The sequence below is a fragment of the Pseudophryne corroboree genome (genome assembly GCF_028390025.1).
Source record: "Pseudophryne corroboree isolate aPseCor3 chromosome 3 unlocalized genomic scaffold, aPseCor3.hap2 SUPER_3_unloc_10, whole genome shotgun sequence".
In the NCBI taxonomy this organism is placed as follows: domain Eukaryota; kingdom Metazoa; phylum Chordata; class Amphibia; order Anura; family Myobatrachidae; genus Pseudophryne; species Pseudophryne corroboree.
Window position 1 is genome coordinate 1,419,635 of NW_026967494.1, and position 27,941 is coordinate 1,447,575.

Consider the following 27,941-nt stretch of genomic DNA (forward strand, 5'->3'; position numbering starts at 1 on the left):
TATTGTGTTGCTACAGTGCAGCATTGTTATCCCTTTGTGTCCGCTAGGGACTAATATATATAGTTATTGGGTTGGACCTCTAATCCTAATTTACCCATCTGTCTCCACTAAGTTATTTTGTTAATCTGGCGAAGCGTCAGGGACACTTCCGACACTATACTAAGGTCTAAGTGTATAGAAAAAAAACAAATTGGTTGGATATCTGTGCGCTGTCTACAGCTGCTAATTCGGGTATTCCTAACGAGGTTTCTCCACCCTCAAATTACATAGACATGACAAACATTTAGGATACCACTGATTAAGCGCTGTGTGAAGATCGGGAATCAAATCACATTCATAAAATCTCCTTTTCTTTAGTCCAATAGACCGGAAAAGAAAAGATAAACATAGAACATAGTGCAGTATCTCTGATTAAAAATTTAATAACATACAATGCACATGAACATAAAATATCCTGGATAACACTACTTTAGATAAAATGACAGCTTGCGCTGTATAGGCATTCAAATAGTGGAAAATCCGACACGGATGCAGGTAGTGGGTAATTACCAGAACAAGGTGGAAACTAGCATGTATAGTTCCTTAGGTGTGCTGACATCAAGGCTCGTCCAGCTGCAGCAGGAGTTGTCTTTCTGGTGTCAGTTCAGCCCTCTTGGTCTGGCATCGATGGTACCACGTCCCTCTCCGGTTGGTAAAGTCCACTGGGGCACCCACGCGTTCCGACCCTGCCTGGGTCTTTCTCAAGGTTTTGCTCCGTTTGTGAATCACATGTATGTTATTAAATTTTTAATCAGAGATACTGCACTATGTTCTATGTTTATCTTTTCTTTTCCGGTCTATTGGACTAAAGAAAAGGAGATTTTATGAATGTGATTTGATTCCCGATCTTCACACAGCGCTTAATCAGTGGTATCCTAAATGTTTGTCATGTCTAAGGTCTAAGTGTGTTATATTGCTGTAGCCATATATATTCACGAAGGTGTTACGAGAGCGTCACACCGCTCAAAAGGTACGCTAAGTGGTGCTACACATAGCGTAACATTGAGGAAACTGCGCAACTGACTTATCGTCCATCGGTTTATTTTAAAAACAGTTTATCACAAAGTTAAAAAAAACAACAGTACATTTGAATAGACATAATTTATTTAAAACCAACAAATGATAAAACTATTTAATTACACAGAGAGACCCCCCCCCCCTTCCCCCGTAATATCATCCAACTATTCAAATGAGCTGTCAAAATCAGACATAGCCAAAATTAAACTGGAAATATTTTGCTTTTAAACAACTTTATTTCATATCTTTAACACACATATTTTTGTCTATATTTTAAACTTAAAAAATACTTTACTCTGCACAACAGCCTATGGAGGTCATTCAGACCCAGCCGCAATAGTGGCCCGCAGCAGTTTACCCGGTGGTGGCAAAATGCACATGCACAGTGGCCACACAGACACACACATTGTGGTCGCATCCCTGAGGGGTGAACGCGGGCAGGGTGGGACGATTTTCTGGGGGGGCTGCGTGATGTCACATCTGTGTTCATCTCTGATTAACCCCCTATAAGCTTCTAGAGTGTACCTCATATCTCATCTTTTCCAAGTTACTACAAATGATATGAGATCGGTAGCAGCACTACTTTCAGGATTATTACACAGAACACACATAGAGGCTGACACAGCAAATAACAGTAACACATATAAGGGATTAACTAGAAATAAGGAAGCATGATCATCATTAAGTCTAATTATCAACTGGTTCTGTGTGGGACCCATACACCTCTTTACTGTCTCCAGCAGCCCCTAGTACTACACTGCAGCCACCTGCCCTGTCTCCCCCCACTACTGCCACTATCCTGTCTCCCCCCCCACTACTGCTACCCACCTTGTCTCCCCCCAGTACTGCCATCCACCCTGTGTCTCCACCCACTACTGCTACCCACCTTGTCTCCCTACCTACTGCCACCCATCCTGTCTCCCCCCCACTACTGCCATCCACCCCATGTCTACCCCCACTACTGCCATTCACCCCTTGTCTCCCCCCACTACTGCCATCTACCCTGTGTCTCCCCCCAGTACTGCCATCCACCCTGTCTCCCCCCACTACTGCTACCCACCTTGTCTCCCTACCTACTGCCACCCATCCTGTCTCCCCCCTACTGCCATCCACCCCGTGTCTCCCCCCACTACTGCCATCCACCCCGTGTCTACCCCCACTACTGCCATTCACCCCTTGTCTCTCCCCACTACTGCCATCCACCCCATGACTCCACTACCACCCACCCTGTCTCCCTGCTCTGACACCTCAGCGCTGCTTGGGGACGTTTACCCACATAGACACTGCCTACAGCAGCCCCCGCTACTGCACTACTCCCACCCACCCTGTCTCCCCGACATCTAAGCACTGCTTGGGAATCTATGGTACTGCTAAGTCCTTCATCAACAGATGGAAGAAGCTTGGGCAGTACGGAGGCAGAAGCTGCTTCTGGTACCGTGGTCATGCAAGGCTGGAAGAGTCAGTAAGATTATTTAAAAGCGGGTCTAATTCAGTAAGGATTGCAGATGCTACTAATTAGCAGAATTAGCAATCCTTTTCCTAGCGCGCTAGGGGCCGCCCATCACAGGGCAAGGCCACCCAGCATGCTGACCGCCGCCTCCCCCCTGATGAAGCAGAAAATGCGATTGCCTCACAATTTCTGCTTCATCGTAGAAGTTAGTGAAGCCTCCTGCTGCATCTCAGTTGCGCCCGCAGGAGGCCCGACGCATTCTTCTCGAATACAGCGGCTGCATGTGATGTCACAAAGCCACCATGATGATGTCCGTTTGTCCGCCTTTGCCCTCTGTTCGCGCTACACTGCCCCCGCACCGATTCGCACCTCCCTGGAAATGGAGCATTGCCCACCAACCCTCGTGACCGCCTCTGCCTGACAGGCAATCACATTTTCTGTGGCCCCTCCGCAGAAAATGCGGGCGCATACGCAGGATGGGCATAGCAGATGTGCCCGCAACTTTTTCAGAATAATTCCATTTGGATCACACACTGCGATCCAACCTGAATTAGGCCCAGTCACCATCTTACAGGCAGCCGGTGCAGGGACCAGAGAATGGGTGTTATGAGGCAGGAACGGGCTGGTTAGGTAACAGCCTGGCTGCTGCATTCTGTACATGCTACAACTGGTGCAATTCTTCTGCTGGGAGACCCAGGTAGATGACATTGCAGTAGTCTATATGAGATGATACAAGTGCATGTACGACATCAGGTAGAGAATTAAGTGCTGGAGTCTGGCTATGGTCCACATATGAGGATCTGATTCTGTCTGATAACGGATGTCTAATGGTGTCACTCCACCATCCAGGACACTAATATTCTGCACATGACCAGCATTTTGTAATTCTGAACCCCCAAGCGTAAGTCTGGCTGGTAGCAAAGCTGAGCTGTAGCCCTGCCCTTTGTTGGTGAGCTTCTATCATAAGGACCTGTTTCACCAGGACTGAGTCACAGCGAACTGGCATCACCCACACCTGGAGCTCAGCTAGACATTTAGGATTGGTACTGGGTTCTCAGTACCCAGAGCAAAAGACAGGTCATCTGCATAGCAGTGGTAGATGAGGGCATGACACCTGATTATTTCACACTATGGTAACGTGTATTGCAAAAAGTATAGGAGAGATGATAAGAACCTTGAAGAACAACACATGGCAATGATAAGTATACTCCAGAAGATTAAAATGGCTTCTCACCTGTGTGTCTTCTCTGGTGTGTAACAAGTTGTGATTTCTGTGTAAAACATTTCTCACACTCAGAACATTGAAATGGCTTCTCACCTGTGTGATTTCTGTGATGTATAACGAGAGCTGAGTTGTCTGCAAAACATTTCCCACACTCAGAACATGGAAATGGCTTCTCACCTGTGTGACTTCTGTGATGTATAACAAGATATGATTTCTGTGTAAAACATTTCCCACACTCAGAGCAAAAAAATGGCTTCTCACCTGTGTGACTTTGCTGATGTCTAACAAGATCTGATTTGTGTGCAAAACATTTCCCACACTCAGGACATGGAAATGGCCTCTCACCTGTGTGACTTCGCTGATGTCTAACAAGTTCTGATTTCTGGGCAAAACATTTCCCACACTCAGAGCAAGAAAATGGCTTCTCACCTGTGTGACTTCGCTGATGTCTAACAAGGTCTGATTTCCGGGCAAAATATTTTCCACACTCAGAGCAAGAAAATGCCTTCTCACCTGTGTGACTTTTGTTATGACTAACCAGATCTGATTTGTGTGTAAAACATTTCCCACACTTATGACATGGAAATGGCTTCTCAGCTGTGTGACTTCTGTTATGACTAACAAGATCTGATTTGTGTGCAAAACATTTCCCACACTCAAGACATGGAAATGGTTTCTCACCTGTGTGACTTCTCTGATGTGCAACAAGAACTGATTTCTGTACAAAACATTTTCCACAGTCAGAACATGGAAATGGCCTCTCACCTGTGTGAATTCTTTGATGTCTAGCAAGTTGTGATTTCTGTGCAAAATATTTCCCACACTCAGAACATGGAAATGGTGATGTACCTGTGTGACTTCTCTTATGTGCATCAAGAGTTGATTTGTATGTAAAACATTTCCCACACTCAGAACAGGAATATGGTTTCTCACCTGTATGTATTCTCTTATGTATTACAAGAAGTGATTTGTATGTAAAACATTTCCCACACTCAGAACATGGAAATGGAGTCTCACCTGTGTGACTTCGCTGATGTTTAACAAGTTGTGATTTCCGGGTGAAACATTTCCCGCACTCAGAACATGGAAATGGCTTTTCACCAGTGTGATTTCGCTGATGTGTAACAAGATGTGATTTCAGTGTAAAACATTTCCCACACTCAGAACATGGTAATAGGTTCTCACCTGTGTGACGTCTCTGATGTGTAACAAGATGTGATTTCTCTGTAAAACATTTCCCACACTCAGAACATGGAAATGGCTTCTGACCTTTGTGTCTGCACTGATGTGAAACACGTTGTGATTTGCAGGTAAAACATTTCCCACAGTCAGAACATATCAGTGGCCTCTCACCTGCCTTAGCTGCCTGATGGGTAATAAGCTTTGTGTTCTGTGTAAAACATTTGGCATCTATAGAACAGGGAAACACTGTATCTACTCTCAGAGCTGTAACAGATGCACCAATATCAGAGTGATCAGGAGAACATTTCCCAGGATCAGAGGGATCAGCTGATAGAGCTGGATGTATAATTGAGATAATGGGGTTATCTCCTGGAGAATCCTGTCTACTGTCATAATCTTTTATTTCACAATCCGGGGATAACATTAGATGTCCTTCTGAGATATTCCTGCTTGTGTGTCCACCTGCTGGAAATAAAATACATTATGGAAATGTGACATTTTCTGTAACGTTAAATATTAATCTTGTAAACAATAGGAGAAAATTACATTCTGGGACATTTAATAGTAAATGTGTGTATTAAAACACAACATTTAATGAAGGCTTTATAATAATGTCTCCTAACGTTACTCCTGGAAGCATTGGTACGGTAGCATTCCTTTATGTGTGTGCTCATACGCTGGTAAGCCTGTACATGTGTTACTCACCCTTATATAAGGTATATTGCTACAGCAGAGTAGGTGTGGAACAAGGTATTTTACATGCAATACACCATATAATACACTGCAATCATCATCTGCTAGGTTATAATCCATTGTTACACCCCCATCATCAGTGTCTTACTGTACCTCTACTCTCAATAGTAATAAGGATGATGTGTGTACAGTAAGTATGATACAGAGAATTACATATCAGAATCTATACAGCTGCCGCCATACTTCTGCTTCTCATACGTGTGCTACTGGCAGCAGTGAACATCTGAGTGAGAGTGCAGGGAAGACAGCAGAGTCTGATGAGAAAGAGATTGGATCTGCCTTTGCAGGGATGTACCACACCTGTCACCCCTGTTATTATATAAAATAATAAATAAGAGGGGCGTGGACTATCCAGACGTGCTTTCTGGAGCTCTCCTCACTAAGTGGTTTCTTATCTACCCTACCTAATAGCTCTCAGCCGCCGCTGGGACCAAGACCCAATCTATCAAGTCCCCCACTCCTCCTGCCCTAAAGCCGCTCACTCGGCTCAGTCTGGGCATCGTTCACTGCCGCAGCCTAGTGACGCAGCTGAAGCCATAGGCCGTATTCTGGGGCTAAGTGTGCCCAGTCTTTCCTGCACACTCCGGAGACCTGACTTGGAGGCGCTTTTGCCTCAGGTGGGAGCACTTGCTCTTCTGCTACTGCTGGGGACAGAACGGGCTGCGCACAGTCACCGGAGCCCGGCAGTGTATTGGAAAGTGAGGTGATGATCAAGCACTCTTGCTCTTTCTCCAAATTCCACTAGCCGATCTGCTAAGATATCCGTGTCGAACCCCCTACCCCGGAGACGTTGGACCTCTGACCCTGCTAGGTATGAAACATAGCTGCTGCTAGGAGAGAGGGTGGGGCTTGTGGGGCTCACCGGTTCTGTACGAATGTCCACTGGTAGGCCACCATCTTCAATGCCAACGCCCTTAGCACTCTACCTCCGCCCAGAGGGACATCTCCAAGCTCACAAGTGCCGCCCTCATGATGCTTCTGGATGCGTTGAAAGGGATATCCACACCCTTCTCCTGATACACGATCTACAGATCGTCCTTAGACATTCCGCTGAAATCCACCATCTTGTGCTTTCTCCTGCGCTGCAATTACTCCTATATTAACTTGGCTTCTCCAATCAGGTGACCGAAAAGCCACCTAGGATTATCCCACCGCTATGCTAGCAATTTCTGTGACCGGATGGTTCTCTATGAAAGCCCTCGCCCTGCATCGCGTCCCGCCCCAGTCACAGAATGGATGTTTAGGTCACAGAGGATCTGGCCAATTAGGGGATTCCCACTTACTGTCAGTAACCGCCTACTACTGACACCACCCACTGCGCAGTGGGCGGGTAATACACTGTTACCACTAGACTCCTTGTTGCCAGGGAGTCTGGAACCATGGTACTGCTCTGTATGCATCAACACGCTAACCACACCTGTGTGGTGTTGACGAATCACTAGTGGCTGGTCTAGGACTCTGCACGGTAGCTGGCGGGAGGCGGAGCTTGGAGACGCTGAGTGCACCCTGGACAGCCAGAAAACAGAACTATGTTCGGCATAGCTCTGCAGATCACAAGATGAAGCGGTCGTCTTGAGGCAGATGTTTATTCACCCAGTCTTAAAAAAGACTTCCCTATTGCTAGGGGCAACAAGAATACAGCAAGATGTTTACAGCAGAGTGAAAATTGTATAATACCTCTGGATGCTCATAGGCCTCCTCTTTTTATCTTACTCTAATATACATACCACAGGGGGTAAGTCCACCATGCTATTCTCAACCATTGTTTATCCATGTGATGTGCATGCCTTGGCCACATGCACAGCTACCATTGTCCTCTATGGACGGTGGGGAGTAGTCACTCTCCTTTGACCGTCCCATCCTGGAGGGTTAGTATCCGCCCTGGTGACGCTCAGTCTAGGCTGGGGGAAGTTTTCCCATCTAAACTACTTCCAGGAATCTGCCCAGGTACCCAGCTCACCATCTCCAGCCTAAAATTGGGCTCCAGAGATGGGCAGCCTAGATCCCCGGTCAGGGTTTCCTGCCCACCGAGGGTGATCGCTATGGAGCTCCAGAAAACCACTCAGCTTGTTTTAAAGCTGAGCTGCTCCTCTCTCTCCCCATGATACTTCCATGTGGGAGGCTAGAGAGGAAAGCATTCCATTTTGGGGGGAAAGTACTGGGGGAATCCAACAGCCTACACCAGGCATGTTCAAACTGCTGCCCTCCAGCTGCTGTGAAACTACATATCCCAGCATGCCCTGACAGTTTTGCTGTCAAAGAATTCTAAAGCTGTGTCAGGGCATGCTGGGATGTGTAGTTTCTCAACAGCTGGAGGGCAGCAGTTTGGACATGCCTGGCCTACACAGTTATGGATTCCCCCCTCCTGGAACACACAACCAAGTGCATTTCACTTTAAATACAATTCAAATACACTATACACATTGTTGCTTAAATATACACTGAGCCTGTGCCCTACACAGGCTCCACATACCCAGTCACTGCAGTGCCTCACCATACTAACTATATATATATATTATATATATATATAGCGCATCACATGTCCATCCCGCAGCAAAGTCACTAGTATAGACAGGACCAGCACACTATAGTCTAGTCAAAATGCAGTATTTACTCCATATGTGTGAATAAAGATACAAGGCTCAGCATATACTCATCGTTAGCAAGCACAGGGAAACACAATAGACCTCCCGAACAGCCGTTTTCGGACTTAATCCATCATCAGGGGAACAGTCATCAAAAGTGCCATAGTGCCTTGTGCAAAAAATGCCTGTATAAAGTGCCAAAACCAAGCTCACTTGTGTGCTCTATTTAAGCACACCTAATGGCGCTCTTACCTGCCGCACCTGTGATCTCCACCACCGCCCCCCCTCCCCCCGATGATCATATCCACCACCCTGCCTGTCTGGTTCCCCCGCCGTTGGAACGCAGTGGTGCAATGTGAATTGGTACTATGATGTGGCCACGCCCCTTCTCCACAAAGCGATGCCCCTACATTTTTGATGGGCGCACACTGACTTTGCTTTACAATATGGGAGGGGGAGCACCAACTCACTTTCTGCCAAAATATCTAGTTCCATCTCTGGTGCAGTGTGTCCGGAATAGCTACACAGCCCAGCAGCACTGTCACCCCCTCCCTCCCCCTTGCAGCACTGTCACCCCCTCCCTCCCCCTTGCAGCACTGTCACCCCCCCCACCCCCTTGCAGCACTTTTGTAGTGTCCAAATCAAGTCTGAGTTTTTATATTTAAATCATTAATAAGAACCTTAATTCCGATGGAACCCAGAAAAGGACAGGTAGGACACCAATTTTGAAAAAAGTGAGGGGTCCCTGGGACCCACTTTTTTTTGGGATCATCGCGATCACTCGCTGGAGTGCTGAGGTGCCGGGAGCATAGCTCCCAGACCCCAGCTACTACCCGCCGCATAGGGAGCCGGTTATCCCGATCCCCCGTGAGTGGCGCACGCTCCTGCAGCTTGGGGCGCTCGTACCGGCTGCCGTGGCTTGCCACCTCTGTGGTGCTCCGCTTACGACGGCACACACAGCGCTGCCACAGGAGCTGATCTCCTGGCTGCAGTGGTTCCGCTCTTCCCCCGGCACACCGGGGGGGGGGGTTTTCCCTCACTGCCGCGGTCGCCGGAAAGGTCCATACATTTTAAAGATGTCACCTAGCGCCAGTATACACCACCGTTCAAAAGTTTGGGGCCACCCAGACAATTTCGTGTTTTCCATGAAAACTCAGTTATTTATCAAATGAGTTGCACAATGAATAGAACATATAGTCAGGACATTGCCAAGGTTAGAAATAATGATTTTTATTTGAAATAATAATTTTCTCCTTCAGACTTTGCGTTCGTCAAAGAATGCTCCCTCTGCAGCAATTACAGCATTGCAGACCTTTGGCGTTCTAGCTGTTCATTTGTTGAGGTATCTGAAGAAATTTCACCCCACGCTTCCTGAAGCTCCTCCCACAAGTTGGATTGGCTTGATGGGCACTTCTTGCGTACCATACGGTCAAGCTGCTCCCACAACAGCTCAGTGGGGTTGAGATCTGGTGACTGCGCTGGCCACTCCATTACAGACAGAATACCAGCTGCCGGCTTCTTCCATAAATAGGTCTTGTATAATTTGGAGGTGTGCTTTGGGTCATTGTCCTGTTGTAGGGGGAAATTGGCTCCAATCAAGCGCTGTCCACAGGGTATGGCATGGCATTGCAAAATGGAGTGATAGCCTTCCTTACTCAAATTCCCCTTTACCTTGTACAAATCTCCCACATTACCAGCACCAAAGCAGCTCCAGAGCATCACATTACCTCCACCATGCTTGACAGATGACGTCAGGCACTCTTCCAGCATCTTTTCACTTGTTCCGAGTCTCACATATGTTCTTCTGTGTGATCCAAACACCTCAAACTTCGATTCATCTGTCCATAACACTTTTCTCCAATCATCCCCTGTCCAATGTCTGTGTTATTTGGCCCATATGAATCTTTTCCTTTTATTGGCGTTTTCTTTGCCACTCTGCCTAGGCGGCCAGCATCCCGGAGTCGCCTCTTCACTGTAGACGTTGACACTGGCGTTTTGCGGGTACCATTTAATGAAGCTGCCAGTTGAGGACCTGTGAGGCATCTATTTCTCAAACTAGAGACTCTAATGTACTTGTCTTCTTGCTCAGTTGTGCACCAGGGCCTCCCACTTCTCCTTCTGCTCTGGTTAGAGCCTGTTTGTGCTGTTCTCTGAAGGGGTTATGAACCACAGGTAGTGGTTCATTCCTGTTTACCGTATTTTATGTTTATAGTTGTCTTGCAGGCCAGGATTTCCCGTTGCTCTGGTTTAAGAAGATTCTTGTTTGCTGCCAGTGGTGAGTCTGTGTAATTGCAGCTCGTTCCCATGTGTTCAGCCTCACCTGTCTGTTGATTGCACCTCTCAGTTGTGCAGCAGGGCAGCTGCACGACATAATTAATTAAGACTCTGTTATATTTTGGCTCAGTGCAATTCACAGACGCTGGTGATATTTCCAGGGTTCCAGAGTTCTGAGCTAGTCCCTGCCAGTTCCTGAGCTCCTGTCTAGCAGTGTCTGTCTAGCTGCTTCCAGTGTCAGTTCCTGAGTGTCAGTTCCTGTGTCTGATTCCGTGTCCTGCCATGAAGCATTCCTGTCCAGAAGTCCTGTGGCTTTGTCTGTGCCTGGTCGAATATCTGGCTTCTTGTTGTCCACCAGTCTGTCGTTTGGGACTCTGCCTGTTCTCCAGTTCTGAGAGTCTGTGTCGGCTACATTGGGGGTTCCTGTCCGTTTGCCAGTATTTGTACCGGTTCCGTGAGTAGCGGCTTTGCTGCATCCGTCGGCCTAGGCCGCAGTATTCTTTAGTTATATTTAGTTACTGGTGTTTTGCAGAGGGTTCTGCTTATGCTGTCACCGCCGGTATGCAAAAGTATTGTGTCGTCGTGTGGACAACATATCCTTTGTTGTTCTTTTCCTTTGGCGGCGTGCCGCACATATATTTAGTTTTAGGGTAGTTAGTAGCCCCTAGCTTTCTGTTTTAGTTAGAGGTCCGCTTTTTATTATCCTGTCTCTATTCACGCCTTGTTTCACACCAAGACCTGGGGGCATCGGAGTTGGGCAGACATAATTCGCCCTTCAAATGCGGCTGCCATGGGCCCAAGAACCCATAGTTACTCAGGCGTGAACTGACCACAAGGGTAAAACAACGGAGGTAGGGTGCTAGTGGCTATTTCCACACCACACCTTATTTCAACGTCACGTTCTGGTGCTCAGGACTCACTACGCAACATCTCCCTTGTTCTGAGCACCAGGAACCTAACATTATCACCAGCCATACCACAAAAAAGAAAAAAAAAGAAAACTTTTTTTGGCCTAGTCCAGTGTCTAGTCTAGAATCCAGTCTTGTCAAAAATCCAGTCCTGTCTAAAACTCAGTGTGCAGAATCCAGTCCGGTGTTTAGAATCCAGTCCTGTCTAAAACTCTGTGCAGAATCCAGTCCGGTGTTTAGAATCCAGTCCTGTCTAAAACTCTGTGCAGAATCCAGTCCGGTGTTTAGAATCCAGTCCTGTCTAAAACTCAGTGTGCAGAATCCAGTCCGGTGTTTAAAAATCCAGCCCAGTCTTGTCTTGTTTAAAAGTCCAGTCTAATCTTGTCTTACAATCTTGTCTTGTCTAGTTTGAAATCCTCCTATGCAAGCCCTGCAAGCATCTCTCAGCCCTGAACTCTGCTTTCAGTGCTTTGAAACCTGAGTGGCTGGAAGTTTTGCAGCAATCCTTAAGGCAACTGCAAACCTTCTGACCAAATTTTTGCTTATTTTGCCAGAAGTTGTTGAGAGTTCATCCTATAAAGAGACTCTTGCTCACAGTATGGTGACAAGTGAATCCTCAGGTTTAATTAAAGAGAAAAGGTTTAAAAGTTTTCCACGGCCCAGGCTAGTCTAGAATCCAGCCCTGTCTAAAACTCAGTGTGCAGAATCCAGTCCGCTGTTTAAAAATCCAGTCTTGTCTAGTTTAAAAGTCTAGTCTTGTCGTGTCTAACAACAATCGTGTCTAACAACAATCGTGTCTAACAACAATCGTGTCTAACAACAATCGTGTCTAACAACAATCGTGTCTAACAACAATCGTGTCTAGTCTTGTCTTTTTTGAAATCCTCCTATGCCTACTATGCAAGCCCTGCAAGCATCTCTCTCAGTCCTGAACTCTGCTTTCAGTGCTTTGAAACCTGAGCGGCTGGAAGTTTTGCAGCAATCCTTAAGGCAACTGCAAAACCATCTGACCAAAATTTTGCTTACTTTGCCAGAAGTTGTTGAGAGTTCATCCTATAAAGAGACTCTTGCTCACAGTATGGTGACAAGTGAATCATCAGGTTTAGTTAAAGAGAAAAGGTTTAAAAGTTTTCAGCGGCCCAGGCTCTCAGAATAGGAGCGTCTGCATCGCAGAATCTTAGATTTATGCCTATATTGTGGGGGTTTAGGCCACTATTTGCAGACCTGTGAGTTGAGCAAGCCAAAGTGTGGCGACAAGTCATGCCCTCTGGCCAAGTTGAGTCAGGATACATGACCTACTCCTGTCAACTGTGGCAGAGGTGCTTGTCACACAACCCACACTAAAAAGCTCTCTGTCCTATAATTGGGGTTTTTGGGCTAGGGAGCCCCATTATAGATTCAGGAACCAAAGGAGAATGTTCCTCTCCTCTCTTGATTTTCCTGTGGAAGCAGAGTTGCAAACCCCTGGAGCCGGGCCCGATGCCCAGAGTCCTGGAGCCGTGCCCAATGCCCAGAGTCCTGGAGCCGTGCCCAATGCCCAGAGTCCTGGAGCCGTGCCCGGTGCCCAGAGTCCTGGAGCCGTGCCCGGTGCCCAGAGTCCTGGAGCCGTGCCCGGTGCCCAGAGTCCTGGAGCCGTGCCCGGTGCCCAGAGTGGTGCCCGGTGCCCAGAGTCCTGGAGCCGTGCCCGGTGCCCAGAGTCCTGGAGCCGTGCCCAGAGTCCTGGAGCCGTGCCCGGTGCCCAGAGTCGTGCCCGGTGCCCAGAGTCCTGGAGCCGTGCCCGGTGCCCAGAGTCCTGGAGCCGTGACCGGTGCCCAGAGTCCTGGAGCCGTGACCGGTGCCCAGAGTCCTGGAGCCGTGACCGGTGCCCAGAGTCCTGGAGCCGTGACCGGTGCCCAGAGTACCGGGTGCTCTAGGTTATAGAGGGACATCGAATATTATAGCTCAGGTGTCAATACCAGAAGGGGTCTCAGAAGCTGTTACCCCAGGTAAGGACTTGAAAAGAGCAACCCCAGAAAGGGTATCTAAAACCATATAGTTCCAGAAGGGAACTCGAGAAGCAAAACTCCAGAAGGGATCTTTGAAGTAATATCCCCAAGTGGGGTCTCGAGAGACGCAGCCCCTAAGAAGGGTCTAGAGGTCGCTTCCCCAGGAAAGCACTTAAGAGGCATAGCGTTAGTGGAGGTTCTGAAGGTTATAGCTTCAGCAAAAGTCCCGGAAGTCATAGTCCCGAGAGAAGTTTTTACTGGAACCGACGGCCCGGTCCCAGTAAAAGAATCCGAGGTGCTGACAGCAGCGGGGTTCCCTAAGGCCACTGCCCCAGCGGGGTTCCCGAAGGCCACTGCCCCAGCGGGGTTCCCGAAGGCCACTGCCCCAGCGGGGTTCCCGAAGGCCACTGCCCCAGCGGGGTTCCCGAAGGCCACTGCCCCAGCGGGGTTCCCGAAGGCCACTGCCCCAGCGGGGTTCCCGAAGGCCACTGCCCCAGCGGGGTTCCCGAAGGCCACTGCCCCAGCGGGGTTCCCGAAGGCCACTGCCCCGGGTGGGGTTCAGAAAGTCACTGCCCCGGGTGGGGTTCAGAAAGTCACTGCCCCGGGTGGGGTTCAGAAAGTCACTGCCCCGGGTGGGGTTCAGAAAGTCACTGCCCCGGGTGGGGTTCAGAAAGAGTCTCAGCCCATTGCTTTGACTACAGGATGTGCTTTTCTGTCATCTTCTAAAGTTTCGGTACCTAGGGGAATGCAACCAATCTATGGTCTGCTCTCAGATTCCGAAACTGATAAGGTTTCTTATATGCCGGGGCACTCTGGTAGGAGACGGAAGAAGCATCTGATTGCTCGACCTATATGTTTTGAAGAATGTTATGAGCCAGAGATTTCTTCCTTTCCTGGTGTCGCCAAGCAAGCACAGGGTAAAAAAGAAAAAAAAAATTCTCTTTCATCCACTAGGGGACACTGGAGTCCTATACAATAGGGGTGTGAAGCTTGCAACCGGAGGTGTGGTACAATCTAAAATTAGCATTGCCTGCACAGCCGGTTCCTCCCCCTTCACATCCCTCCTCCCTCAGTTTAGAAAATTGTGCCGAGGTGGTAACAGGCACTGAAGAGAGCTCCTGCTCCATGAAGTTTTGTTTATGCATTTATTTATTTTTAATCCTTTATGACTGGCCCAATCCCTCCTAACTAAAGGGAGGGTGCAGGTCTTAAAAGACAAGATGGTAAATGCCCTATCCCACCTAAATGAAAGGGGGTGCAGGCTTTACCAGAAGTGAAAGCTGCGTCCCCCTAATAAAAGGAGGACAAGGTTCAGGATTGAGAGACAAGGATTCCTTCTAAAGGGGTCTGCATCTCTCTCAACATACAACTGTGAGTACTGGTTGTTTTATTGCAGGCGCGCCGGACAGCGGTCAGTGTGGGGCGGGATCCCCTGTCAGCAGGTGCCGCTACGGGGCCCGGGGAGAGGAGGAGGAGAGCGTTCCCGGTGCATGCCGTCTAAAACATAGTGCCGCGCGGTTGAGATCCTTCAGTCGCGTGTGGGGGAGGCCAGCGGGGAGCGCACAGTAGATAGCGCACTTTAAGTCTTCCCTGCCAGTAGAGAAAGACGCCGCTACGGGAGCTGTGAGAGCGGTCCCGGCGCGCGACGGCCAGCGGGAGATTTGTATTACAGCGCTGTGGAGCACTTAACCTCAGCCGCCGGAGGCGGGGAGGAGACGCTACAGCGAGCACGAAGCTGAGGAGAATTCCTCAGCCGCGTGAAGACACGGCCATAGAGTGTAAGCAGGGGGGCTCACCAGTGGAAGATCCCCCTTCTAAATAAAGTGTCCAAAATTTTTAATGGTCAGCCATCTTAAAAATCATGCAAGCATGGAGTGCACCTCCCCCTATTATAGATTAATAGTAACACAGCGCACCCTGCTGGTGAAATGTTATATGAGAATCTCCTGAAGAATATAATGGGATTATGAGGTCTTTTCCAAGGAACTCTATTACAAAGAGCCTACAGAAAATACGTAGAAGCAAGTGAAGCCAACTCTAACACCGTAGCTGACGTACAGTTGGGTGTGAGGCGGTTGCAAGTCAGCTGGTGTAAAGACAAAAGAAATTAAATATTTTTAATTTATTTTTTATTTATATTTTCTTCTCTACAATATAGAGATATTTCCAGCCAGGCAACTCAATACCTTTTGCTTCCGTCATATATTACAGTCTTTCTCTTCCTAGTTTAAAGGGTGAAAGCGCTGCGACACGGTCTGGTAAGGGGTTTAGTCAACATGTCTAAAACACCAACCAAGACATCCAAGACCTTTTATGTTTGCATGTAACGGAATGAGCATGCGGATGGCAGCTCCGAGGTGTGCGATTCCTGCTTAGACAAGGACATTCCACCTGAGAGCAGTGCTCCGGCTAGGTCATGGAAAAATAACCTTGCAGATAAAATCTCCAATGAGATGGCGGACTCCCGCACGCAACAATCAAAGGCTGCAGGATTCTCAAAGACGATGGAACACGTTCTCATCAGGTTAACGCCGCCCGCACAAGCCGTAACAAATGTATGCTGGGCAGTTAAAAGGCCTAATCCTCTTGTACCAGAAGCAGAGGAGAAAAGGGTCTTCTCATTGATACAGAAGCAGAAGAGGGCTTCTGATCCTGGGAACTGGCTGCTTGCTGCAGTCTTTTTCCCCTCCCTATGCCCCGGGGCAGAAATGAGGAGCCTTTCGCTCGCTTTCCTTTATTGGAACGAAAGGACTGCGCCTGATAATACGGCGTCTTCTTATTTTGAGAGGCGACCTGGGGTAAAAATTTGGATTTTCCAGCCGTTGCCATGGCCACAGAGTCTGAAAGACCTACCCCAAATAACTCCTCCCCTTTATAAGGCAGCACTTCCATATGTCGCTTGGAATCTGCATCACCTGACCACTGTCGTGTCCATAACCCTCTTCTGGCAGAAATGGACAGCGCACTAATTCTTGATGCCAGTCGGCAAATATCCCGCTGTGCATCACGCATATATAGAAATGCATCTTTTAAATGTTCTATAGTCGGTAAAATACTGTCCCTGTCTAGGGTGTCAATATTTTCAGTCAGGGAATCCGACCACGCTACCCCAGCACTGCACATCCAGGCTGAGGCGATTGCTGGTCGCAGTATAACACCCGTATGTGTGTAAATACATTTTAGGATACCCTCCTGCTTTCTATCAGCAGGATCCTTAAGGGCGGCCGTCTCAGGAGAGGGTAGAGCCACCTGTTTTGATAAGCGTGTGAGCGCTTTATCCACCCTAGGGGGTGTTTCCCAACGTACCCTAACCTCTGGCGGGAAAGGATATGATGCCAATAATTTTTTAGAAATTATCCGTTTTTTATCGGGGGAAACCCACGCTTCATCACACACTTCATTTAATTCCTCAGATTCGGGAAAAACTATAGGTAGTTTTTTCTCACCGAACATAATACCCCTTTTAGTGGTATTATCAGAAATATGTAAAACATTTTTCATTGCCTCAATCATAACGTGTGGCCCTACTGGAAGTCACATTCGTCTCTTCACCGTCGACACTGGAGTCAGTATCCGTGTCGACGTCTGTATCTACCATCTGAGGTAATGGGCGTTTTAGAGCCCCTGATGGCTTTTGAGACGCCTGGACAGGCACAAGCTGAGTAGCCGGCTGTCTCATGTCGTCAACTGTCTTTTGTAAAGAACTGACACTGTCACGTAATTCCTTCCAGCATCTCATCCACTCAGGTGTCGACTCTCTAGGAGGTGACATCTCTATTATAGGCAATTGCCCCGCCTCCACATCATTTTCCTCCTCATACATGTCGACACACCGTACCGACACACCGCACACACACAGGGAATGCTCTGACAGAGGACAGGACCCCACTAGCCCTTTGGGGAGACAGAGGGAGAGTATGCCAGCACACACCAGAGCGCTATATTAATATACAGTGATAACCTTATATAAAAGTGTTTTTCCCTTATATAGCTGCTATATGTTCAAATATCGCCAATTAGTGCCCCCCTCTCTTTTTTACCCTGTTTCTGTAGTGCAGGACTGCAGGGGAGAGTCAGGGAGACGTCCTTCCAGCGGAGCTGTGAGGGAAAATGGCGCCTGTGTGCTGAGGAGATAGGCTCCGCCCCCTTCTCGGCTGCCTTTTCTCCCGCTTTTATGAGGAATCTGGCAGGGGTTAAAATTCATCCATATAGCCCTGGGGGCTATATGTGATGTATTTTCGCCAGCCAAGGTGTTTTTATTGCTGCTCAGGGCGCCCCCCCCTAGCGCCCTGCACCCTCAGTGACCGAAGTGTGAAGTGTGCTGAGGAGCAATGGCGCACAGCTGCAGTGCTGTGCGCTACCTTGGTGAAGACAGGATGTCTTCTGCCGCCGATTTTCCGGACCTCTTCTTGCTTCTGGCTCTGTAAGGGGGCCGGCGGCGCGGCTCTGGGACCGGACTCCATGGCTGGGCCTGTGTTCGATCCCTCTGGAGCTAATGGTGTCCAGTAGCCTAAGAAGCCCAATCCACTCTGCACGCAGGTGAGTTCGCTTCTTCTCCCCTTAGTCCCTCGATGCAGTGAGCCTGTTGCCAGCAGGTCTCACTGAAAATAAAAAACCTAAAACTAAACTTTTCACTAAGCAGCTCAGGAGAGCCCCTAGTGTGCACCCTTCTCGTTCGGACACAAAAATCTAACTGAGGCTTGGAGGAGGGTCATAGGGGGAGGAGCCAGTGCACACCAGCTAGTCCTAAAGCTTTACTTTTGTGCCCAGTCTCCTGCGGAGCCGCTATTCCCCATGGTCCTTACGGAGTTCCCATCATCCACTTAGGACGTCAGAGAAATTTAGTTACTGGTGTTTTGCAGAGGGTTCAGCTTATGCTGTCGCCGCCGGTACACAACAGTATTGTGTCGGCGTGTGGACATCATTGCCTTTGTTGTTCTTTTCCTTTGGCGGCGTGCTGCACATATATTTAGTTTTAGGGTAGTTAGTAGCCCCTAGCTTTCTGTTGTTTTAGTTAGAGGTCCCCTTGTTATTATCCTGTCTCGGTTCACGCCTTGTCTCACGCTAAGACCTGGGGGCATCAGAGTTGGGCAGACATAATCTGCCCTTCAAACGCGGCTGCCGTGGGCCCAAGAAACCATAGTCACTCAGGCGTGAACTGACCACACGGGTAAAACAATGGAGGTAGGGTGCTAGTGGCTATTTCCACACCACACCTTATTTCAACGTCACGTTCTGCTGCTCGGGACTCACTACGCAACATCTTCCTTGTTCTGAGCACCAGGAACCTAACAGAAGGGAGTAGTACAGACAGTTGTAGGAAATGTTCAGTTTCTTGGCAATTTCTTGCATAGAAATAGTCTTCATTTATAAGAACAATAATAGACTGTCGAGTTTCACATGAAAGTTCTCTTTTTCTTGCTATTTTGAGAGTATAATCAAACCCACGAATGTGATGTTCCAGATACTCAACTAGCTTAAAGGAAGGCCAGTGCTATAGCTTCTCTAACGAGCAAACCCGTTTTCAGCTGTGCTAACATGATTGCACAAGGGTTTTAAAGGATTTTCTAAACATCCATTAGTCTTCTACCGCGATTAGAAAACACAATGTACCATTAGAACACTGGAGAGATGGTTGCTGGAAATGGGCCTCTATACAACTCTGTAGATATTCCATTAAAAACCAGACGTTTGCAGCTAATATAGTCATTTAACACATTAACAATGTATAGAGTATTTCTGATTAAATTTAATGTTACCTTCATTGAAAAAAACAGTGCTTTTCCTTCAAAAAAAAAAAATGTAAAAAAAAAAAAGGAAGTTTCTAAGTGACTGCAAACTTTTGAACGGTAATGTGTGAACCGGACCACTACCTCAGGAGATCCAATTGAAATGTTTTGGCATGGAACCTTCTGTACTAGAGCGCCTGGTCTTAAACCACTCGGACCACATCCTGGAGCGTCCTTGCCTTGTCTTCTGGGAGGAACACTTTCTGAGCCACTGTATCCAGAAACAGCCACCGAGTAGGCTCCTGTTCCTGGGAATGTTTCTCAGAAGTAGGGACTTCTGTAAATTGAGGATCCACCCATGATGTGACAGAAGCTGAATAGTGCGGCCTATATTGAGCAATAGAAGCTCCCTGGACCTCACCTTTATCAAGAGCTCGTCTAGGTAAGGGACAATATTGATCCCCTGGACTCGGAGCTGGAACATCATCTCCGCCATCACCTTTGTGAAGACCCTTGGAGCTGTGGTCAGGCCGAAGGGTAGCGCCTGGAACTGGTCGTGATCATTCAGCAGGGCAAACCGCAGTTAGGTAATAAAAATAAATAGCGCTAGTGGGTCATAGATGAGATAAGTATATCAAATAACATATTTAATACATAATAAAATCAATATAACATCTATATGGAGTAACAATATATGATGAATAAAATATTTAAAAAACCTTGATGAAAAAGGATTTTAGGAAAAAAACGCAGGTAGGCCTGATGGGGTGGCCAAATCGGGATATGGAGATGATCATCCTTTATATCCAGCAAGACCATGAACTCCCGTTCTTCCAGACCCGCAATCACTGCTCACAAGGATTCCATCTTGAACTTGAAAACCTTTCCTTAAAGGATTCAGCAATTTTAGTTTCAAAATGGGTTTTACAGAACCGTCTGGTTTTGGTACCACAAACAGGATGGAGTAGTAACCCTTTCCATGTTGTTGTAGTGGCACTGGAACAATGACTTGGGACTGGGCTTACTTTAGTTGCGGCGGAGGGGAGCTGCTTTCAGTGGGTCCTTGGGCGCGCGTGTGGCTTCCGGAGGTCGGGGCTGCGGTGGATAGTTGCTGCAGCAGAACCCTGTATCGGTGACTCAGTCTCAGGAAGTCGGGGCCGGAGCTGGGTTAGCTAAAGTGCTGCAGCTGAGAATGTCCCCAGTGCTGGGGGTGGCCATGTTGGAGACCTGAGATCTGCCAATGAAATCCACACTCTGTATCCAGCCAATCCAGTGTAGTCTTCCCTTATAAAAGGGAGGCTGGCTCAGGGAGAGAGAATGCCAGTGCTTCAAGTTACTTTCCTGTGAAAGGTGCTCCAGCTCTATGCTCTCCCAGGCTGCTCCTGGTTCCCCAGTTTCAGTTGCTATCATCTGTCCATGACCTATCATTGCTGCAGTCCTGTCGCTTAACCAGTCGCCACTCATGGAGGCGCTCACGGGGATCCCGGTCGTTAAGGGGCTTCTGGTGGTAAACAGTGGTTCCTGAGAGCGTCTCGCAAGCTCAAGCCACAGTCTTCATTTCTTCAAAGTCAGAGTTTCTCAGCCTCGTCTACCAGTCACAAGCCACAGACTTTCAGTTCTTCAAAAACCCAGTCTCCTTCAGCCTTGTCTACCAACCACAAACCACAGTCTTTCAGTTCCTCAAATACTGGTGATCTTCAGCTCCATTTCTCAACTCGTTTAATCATAGACTTCAGTTCATTATTCTGTGTCTTTCAATTCCTCAAGTATCGGTGTACAGTTGTTTCTTCATTAAAAACAGTTCTCCATCTACAGAGTTCTCATTCTTTTTATGCCCTCCAGCCAACTCTAACACCCACTAGGCCTCCACCCTTATGAGGAAGAACTACATTCAACCTCCTCGTCTACTTCCTACACAGTCAGCTGTCCTCCCAGCCCAAGCTCTATTGCCAATCTCCACCGATCGTGACCACGCAGCCGAGATACTACCTCGAGATTCCCTCAGGGTGGGGGGCACCATCATGCCGAGGCCCTAGTGGAAGCTGAACTGGTGCTTTGTTCCCGAGAACCTGCGGTGGCTGGTTTTCTTATCTTGCCTCTGGTGCCTCTCGCCGCATTTCAGGTACCTCCGGCTCTTGATCTGAACCTGGCAGTTCGAAAGGACTGGGTAAGACCTCCCTGGGTAGGAACGCCTAGCCAGCGGGGCCCCAGAGGGCAGAAACTTTGATTTACCCACAAGAACTTTTGAAATCCATGTATCCAACTCAACCCCGAATAGCCACTCCCCTGAGAAAGGAAGATACTCCAAACTCTGTGCTTGGAATCTGCGTCGCTATACACCGACCCAGTCACAAAGTTCTGCGTGCCGACACTGCCATTGGAAGTAGTCCTAGCGTTAATAGCGCCTATCCCCTTAAGAGAGTCACGCAGGAGGCGTGCAGTGTCCTGAATGTGCTTTATGAGAGTCACCAGGGACGTATCTCCCACAAGGCTTTCTTGAATGTGACTCGCCCATGTATGAATGGCATGTGTCATCCAGCAACCCGCTATCACAGGTCTTTGTGATACACCAGCCGCTGTGTAAATAGACTTTAATGTAGTCTCTATTTTACTATCCCCAGGGTCCTTTAATGCAGAGGAGCCAGGGACTGGTAATAGCACTTTCTTTGATAGGCGAGAGACTGATACGTCTACTGCCGGGGGCTCTCCCAGTGTTTCCGGCCTTCAGGAGCAAATGGGAAAGTGCAGAAACCGTTTTGTCACCTGGTGTTTTTTTTTATCAGGATTTTTCCAGGTTAACTTAAACATGTCATCTAGTTCCTTAAGCTGGGTACACACTGGTAGATATATCTGCTGTCCAATCGATCTGCAGCTATATATGCAGATGGGGATTGTTCATACACACTGAAAGATGCACTGATATATCTGCAGATATATTGCAGCTGCTGTGTCTTTCACAGACATATTGCTTGTACACACCTGCAGATCAGCAAAAGATATATTGGACAACCAACTGATTGGCCAATATATCTGCCAGTGTGTACCCAGCATTGGAATCACGGAAAGGGACACTTTTTTTTCTGTGCTAAGAAAAACTACTGCGGCACTGCAGCGTCTTCCAAAGGTACTTTTATCACATCCCTGATAGCAAGTATAAGGGGCTCAATACCCTGTGCAGAAGATGTGAGGGGAGAGCAGGAGTATAATAGGGATGATGTCTCCTGATGTATGAGATACACAAGAGAGTGTTGGAAGGAGACTGGTCAGATCTCTGGGCTGGTAACACACAGTGACATGATGTGAGGGGGAGAGCAGGAGTATAATAGGGGCTGATGGCTCCTGATGTATGAGATACACCAGAGAGTGTGGGGAGGAGACTGGTCAGATCTCTGGGCTGGTAACACACAGTGACATGATGTGAGGGGGAGAGCAGGAGTATAATAGGGGCTGATGCCTCCTGATGTATGAGATACACCAGAGAGTGTGGGGAGGAGACTGGTCAGATCTCTGGGCTGGTAACACACAGTGACATGATGTGAGGAGAGCAGGAGTATAATAGGGGCTGATGGCTCCTGATGTATGAGATACACCAGAGAGTGTGGGGAGGAGACTGGTCAGATCTCTGGGCTGGTAACACACAGTGACATGATGTGAGGGCAGAGCAGGAGTATAATAGGGGATGATGGCTCCTGATGTATGAGATACACCAGAGAGTGTGGGGAGGAGACTGGTCAGATCTCTGGGCTGGTAACACAGTGACATGATGTGAGGGGGAGAGCAGGAGTATAATAGGGGGTGATGGCTCCTGGTGTATGAGATATACCAGAGAGTGTGGGGAGGAGACTGGTCAGATCTCTGGGCTGGTAACACACAGTGACATGATGTGAGGGGGGAGAGCAGGAGTATAATAGGGGCTGATGGCTCCTGATGTATGAGATACACCAGAGAGTGTGGGGAGGAGACTGGTCAGATCTCTGGGCTGGTAACACACAGTGACATGATGTGAGGGGAGAGCAGGAGTATAATAGGGGCTGATGGCTGCTGATGTATGAGATACACCAGAGAGTGTGGGGTGGAGACTGGTCAGATCTCTGGGCTGGTAACACACAGTGACATGATGTGAGGAGGAGAGCAGGAGCATAATTGGTGCTTGCTGCCGGAGGCCCTGGTGGCCACATGGTTAATAGCAGCCATGGCACTGAAGGGGTTAACACTTAAGTGTCCGGCGCCATTTACAGGACAATAGGCGCTTGGTGACACTTTTAAAATGCACTGACGGTAGGCACCAGGTATTGAAATGTAAAAAAAAATCATCATCGATGGCGCGCTGCAGCGGCCCGGATCCTCTCCAGTGGCAGCGAAGTGGTAAACCCCCGGCGCGTACACACACCAGCGCCAGAGGGGAGAGTGCTGCAAGGCGCCGCAGCTGGGAGACCAGGACCTCCGGCTCCCGGTGTATGCGCTGGAGAAAGGAGCCACAGATGACCAGATTGCGCCACAGATGGGGGACCAGGCTAGCCGGCTCCCTGTGCGGCGGGAGGAGACAGGTGCTGAGGTCCAGGAGCTGGGCTTCCTGCACCTCAACATTGCAGATGGACAGGGCCGCGGCGGTCAGGACGAGCGTCATGGGCTGCCGGGCTCCAGGAGGGAGCAGACACTGACGCCATGGGTGCGCCACTCACAGGGGACTGGGCTAGCCGGCTCCCTAGCGGCGGGGGCACATAGAGCGATATGCACTGAGGTATGGGAGCTACAGAGGCACAGAGCCGCGGTGGCCGGGACGAGCGTCCCGAGCCGCCGGGCTATCAGATAGGGGGGTGCACCGCAGCCTCAGATCTGGGGGCTGCGGCAGGGCAACAGATTTTGGCCACACTGGGTGGTGGTGGTGGGGGGCAGCAGCCGGGCAGGTAAGTTAGCCCCTGCTACAGCCAGCCCCCCACTCAGTGCACCCTGCCGACCCCTGGGAAGAGGCCTAGCAGTCAGGCTGCAGAGCTAGGGCAGCTGAGCGCTGGGCACAGTACAAACAAACCTAATAATGTATTGAAATGTATTTAATATATATAGTATGGTGAGGCACTGCAGTGCCTGGGTATGTGGAGCCTGTGCAGGGCACTGGCTCAGTGTATAAATAGGCAACAATGTGTATAGTGTATTTGAATTGTATTTTAAGTGAAATGCACTTACTTGGTTCTGTGCCCAGGAGGGGGGAATCCATTACTGGGCAGGCTTATGGATTCCTCCAGACCTTTTCCCCAAAAACGTAATCCCTTCCTTTCTAGCCTCCCACATAAAAGTATCATGGGGTGAGAGAGGAAAAGCTCAGCTTCCCAACAAGCTGAGTGGTTTTCTTGAGCTCCATAGAGATCACCCTCGGTGAACAGAAACCCTGACAAAGGATCTAGTCTGCCCATCTCTGGAGCCCGAATTCAGGAAGCAGCTGGTGAGCTAGGCCCCGGGCAGATTCCTGGAAGTAAGTTTCAGCAGGAAAACTTTCCCCCAGCCCAGACTGATCATCACCAGGGTGGATCCCAACCCTCCAGGATGGTACGGTCAAAGAAGAGTGACCACTCCCCACTGTCCATAGAGGACAATGTAAGCTGTGCATGTGGCCAAGGTTTGCACAGCTCATGAGTAAATAGTGATTGGTTATCCCCTGTGGTACTGTGTGGAACATGGACATAAAAAGGAGGCCTGCGAGCCTCCAGAGTGTGTTATACCATTTGCGTTCTGCTGTAAACATCTGCAGTATTGCAGAGTCTTTTTTAAGACTATTTTGGGCAAATAAACATCTTCTGCCTCAAGATGACCGCTTCATCTTGCGACCTGCAGGGCTAGGCGAAACCTAGCTCAGTTTTCCGGCTGTCCAAGGTACACTCAGTGTCCCCAAACTCCGCCTTCCGCCAGCTACCGCGCAGAGGTCTAGACAAGCAACAAGTGGGGAATAGTCAGCACCACACAGGTGTGGTAAAACAATGGCCCTCATTCCGAGTTGATCGCTCGCAAGGCGAATTTAGCAGAGTTACACACGCTAAGCCGCCGCCTACTGGGAGTGTATCTTAGCTTCTTAAAATTGCGAACAAAGTATTCGCAATATTGCGATTACAAACTACTTAGCAGTTTCAGAGTAGCTCCAGACTTACTCAGCATCTGCGATCAGTTCAGTGCTTGTCGTTCCTGGTTTGACGTCACAAACACACCCAGCGTTCGCTCAGACACTCTCCCGTTTCTCCGGCCACTCATGCGTTTTTTCCGGAAACGGCAGCGTTTTTATCCACACGCCCATAAAACGCCGTGTTTCCGCCCAGTAACACCCATTTCCTGTCAATCACACTACGATCGCCGGAGCGATGAAAAAGCCGTGAGTAAAAATACTATCTTCATAGCAAATTTACTTGGCGCAGTGCGAACATTGCGCATGCGCACTAAGCAGAAAAACGCTGCGATGCGAAGAAATTTAACGAGCGAACGACTTGGAATGAAGGCCAATGTGTCGACGCATACAGAGCAGAACCGTGGTTCCAGGCACCACGGCAGGGTAGGAGTCTGGTGGTGGTATCATAGTCGGTAACATGCGATTACTGACGGTAAGTGGGAATCCCTTATCTGGCCAGGTACTGTGTCACCTGAACATCCATTCTGTGACTGGAGGCGGGACTCGAGGTGGCGAGGGCCCTCTTACGGAACCGTCAGGTCACAGTGCTGATGGCTCCTTACTCCCCCACTGGAAAAATACACATTCATTAGTTTGTACTGACAGAGGAGGGTGTAGGATAAGAGATTGCTGTAGTCACTGAGTAAGGAGAATGTGTGTTTATTACTCACCTCTGCTGATATCTGTAGGGATCTCCTCCTCCTTACACTGCTGATCATCCCTCACATACATCTCTTCTTCTCCCTCTATATCTTCTGCCTTTATATCGGTCACATACGTCTCTTCTTCTCCCTCTATATCTTCTGCCTTTATATCAGTCACATACGTCTCTTCTTCTCCCTCTATATCTTCTGTCTTTATATCGGTCACATACGTCTCTTCTCCCTCTATATCTTCTGCCTTTATATCAGCCACATATGTCTCTTCTTCTCCCTCTATATCTTCTGTCTTTATATCGGTCACATACGTCTCTTCTTCTCCCTCTATATCTTCTGTCTTTATATCGGTCACATACGTCTCTTCTTCTCCCTCTATATCTTCTGTCTTTATATCGGTCACATACGTCTCTTCTTCTCCCTCTATATCTTCTGTCTTTATATCGGTCACATACGTCTCTTCTTCTCCCTCTATATCTTCTACCTTTATATCAGTCACATACGTCTCTTCTTCTCCCTCTATATCTTCTACCTTTATATCAGTCACATACGTCTCTTCTTCTCCCTCTATATCTTCTGTTTTAATATCAGACAAACGTTCTACCTAAAAACACAAACATTTGCACAGTCAGACTTAACTGAGGTGAAACCGTATAATATCAGTGTATAAGACACACAGCTTCTCTACAGACCATATAGTGACAGTCACTTTGGTATATTGGGGAGACCCTAAATCCCACCTACCTGATCCTCCTGTGGGATCCTGTGATTCTCCTCTGTACAATCCTGGGAATACAGAGGACGGGGACATCTCTCTGGGGTATCTCTGTTACTGGGCCCATCTGTAGGAGACACACAGTGACTGAGTACAGTGTATATATGTGATTATCAGGTGATGTGTGTATATAGGGGCCCCCATACCTGCTCTACCCTGTACAATACATGACAGTCTCCTCTTACCCAGTGATGTGAGGGGCCGGTGATTCTTCATCATCATGTCATGTAAAGACCCCTGTGTTCCTCTATATACTCCTCCTCCTGCATGGAGACATAGACAGTGACATCCTGACACCTTATAGGAACCTGACACACACAGTGATACAGTCATCACCCAGACACGTCCCCCGGTGATACTGTATAATGTCCCATTCCCGGCAGTCACCTCTCCAGTCACCACCCAGACACATCCCCCGGTGTTACTGTATAATGTCCCATTCCCAGCAGTCACCTCTCCAGTCATCACCCAGACACATCCCCTGGTGTTACTGTATAATGTCCCATTCTCAGCAGTCACCTCTCCAGTCATCACCCGGACACATCACCTAGTGTTACTGTATAATGTCCCATTCCCAGCAGTCACCTCTCCAGTCATCACCCAGACACATCCCCTGGTGTTACTGTATAATGCCCCATTCCCAGCAGTCACCTCTCCAGTCATCCCCCAGACACATCCCCTGGTGTTACTGTATAATATCCTATTCCCAGCAGTCACCTCTCCAGTCAGCAGCTGAATGATCTTGTAGGGAGTTCCAGGATCTTCTGGTCAATGTGTCTCATGTGTCAGTGAGTGAGGTGGAGGCACAGTGATGGGGCTCTGAGTCCTGTGCAGTCCTCCTGACACACGGGGATGGCTGCTCGATGTCTCACACTCACCGGATATCTTCACTACTGTGTAACCCTGCGAAAATAAGAATTTACTTACCGATAATTCTATTTCTCGTAGTCCGTAGTGAATGCTGGGAACTCCGTAAGGACCATGGGGAATAGCGGCTCCGCAGGAGACTGGGCACAAAAGCAAAGCTATAAGACTACCTGGTGTGCACTGGCTCCTCCCCCTATGACCCTCCTCCAAGCCTCAGGATACTGTGCCCGGACGAGCGTACACAATAAGGAAGGATTCTGAATCCCGGGTAAGACTCATACCAGCCACACCAATCACACCGTACAACTTGTGATATGAACCCAGTTAACAGCATGATAACAGAGG

At 48.5% G+C, this 27,941-nt stretch overlaps 2 protein-coding genes across 2 annotated transcripts in view; both read right to left on the reverse strand.

The window, feature by feature from the left end:
* Window positions 1-2,335: 2,335 nt before the first annotated feature.
* The window catches only part of LOC134983212 (zinc finger protein 585A-like), a 176,104-nt gene continuing 150,498 nt past the window's right edge, over window positions 2,336-27,941 (reverse strand). The window contains exon 4 of the mRNA XM_063948950.1: window positions 2,336-5,008. Coding sequence (XP_063805020.1) covers window positions 3,724-5,008 — 1,285 coding nt within the window. The 3' untranslated portion in view covers window positions 2,336-3,723. The remainder of the gene's footprint in view (window positions 5,009-27,941) is intronic.
* Window positions 19,351-27,594, reverse strand: LOC134983199 (uncharacterized). Its single transcript, XM_063948936.1, has 5 exons — window positions 27,447-27,594; window positions 26,915-26,992; window positions 26,695-26,796; window positions 25,970-26,554; window positions 19,351-19,484 (listed from the first exon to the last, which is right to left on the reverse strand). The coding sequence occupies exons 2-5, from the start codon at window positions 26,949-26,951 to the stop codon at window positions 19,351-19,353; spliced, it is 858 nt and encodes a 285-aa protein (XP_063805006.1). The 5' UTR covers window positions 26,952-26,992; window positions 27,447-27,594.

What these genes read in the sequence shown, in the direction of transcription:
- LOC134983199 (XM_063948936.1), bottom strand. Translation starts at nt 26,951, where the DNA reads ATGATGATGAAGAATCACCGGCCCCTCACATCACTGG. An exon ending in CCCACAGGAGGATCAGGTAG is followed by an intron (nt 26,555 to 26,694) that starts GTGGGATTTAGG and finishes GTTTTTAGGTAG; the next exon opens with AACGTTTGTCTGATATTAAA. An exon ending in CCCTACAGATATCAGCAGAG is followed by an intron (nt 19,485 to 25,969) that starts GTGAGTAATAAA and finishes CTCAATTTACAG; the next exon opens with AAGTCCCTACTTCTGAGAAA.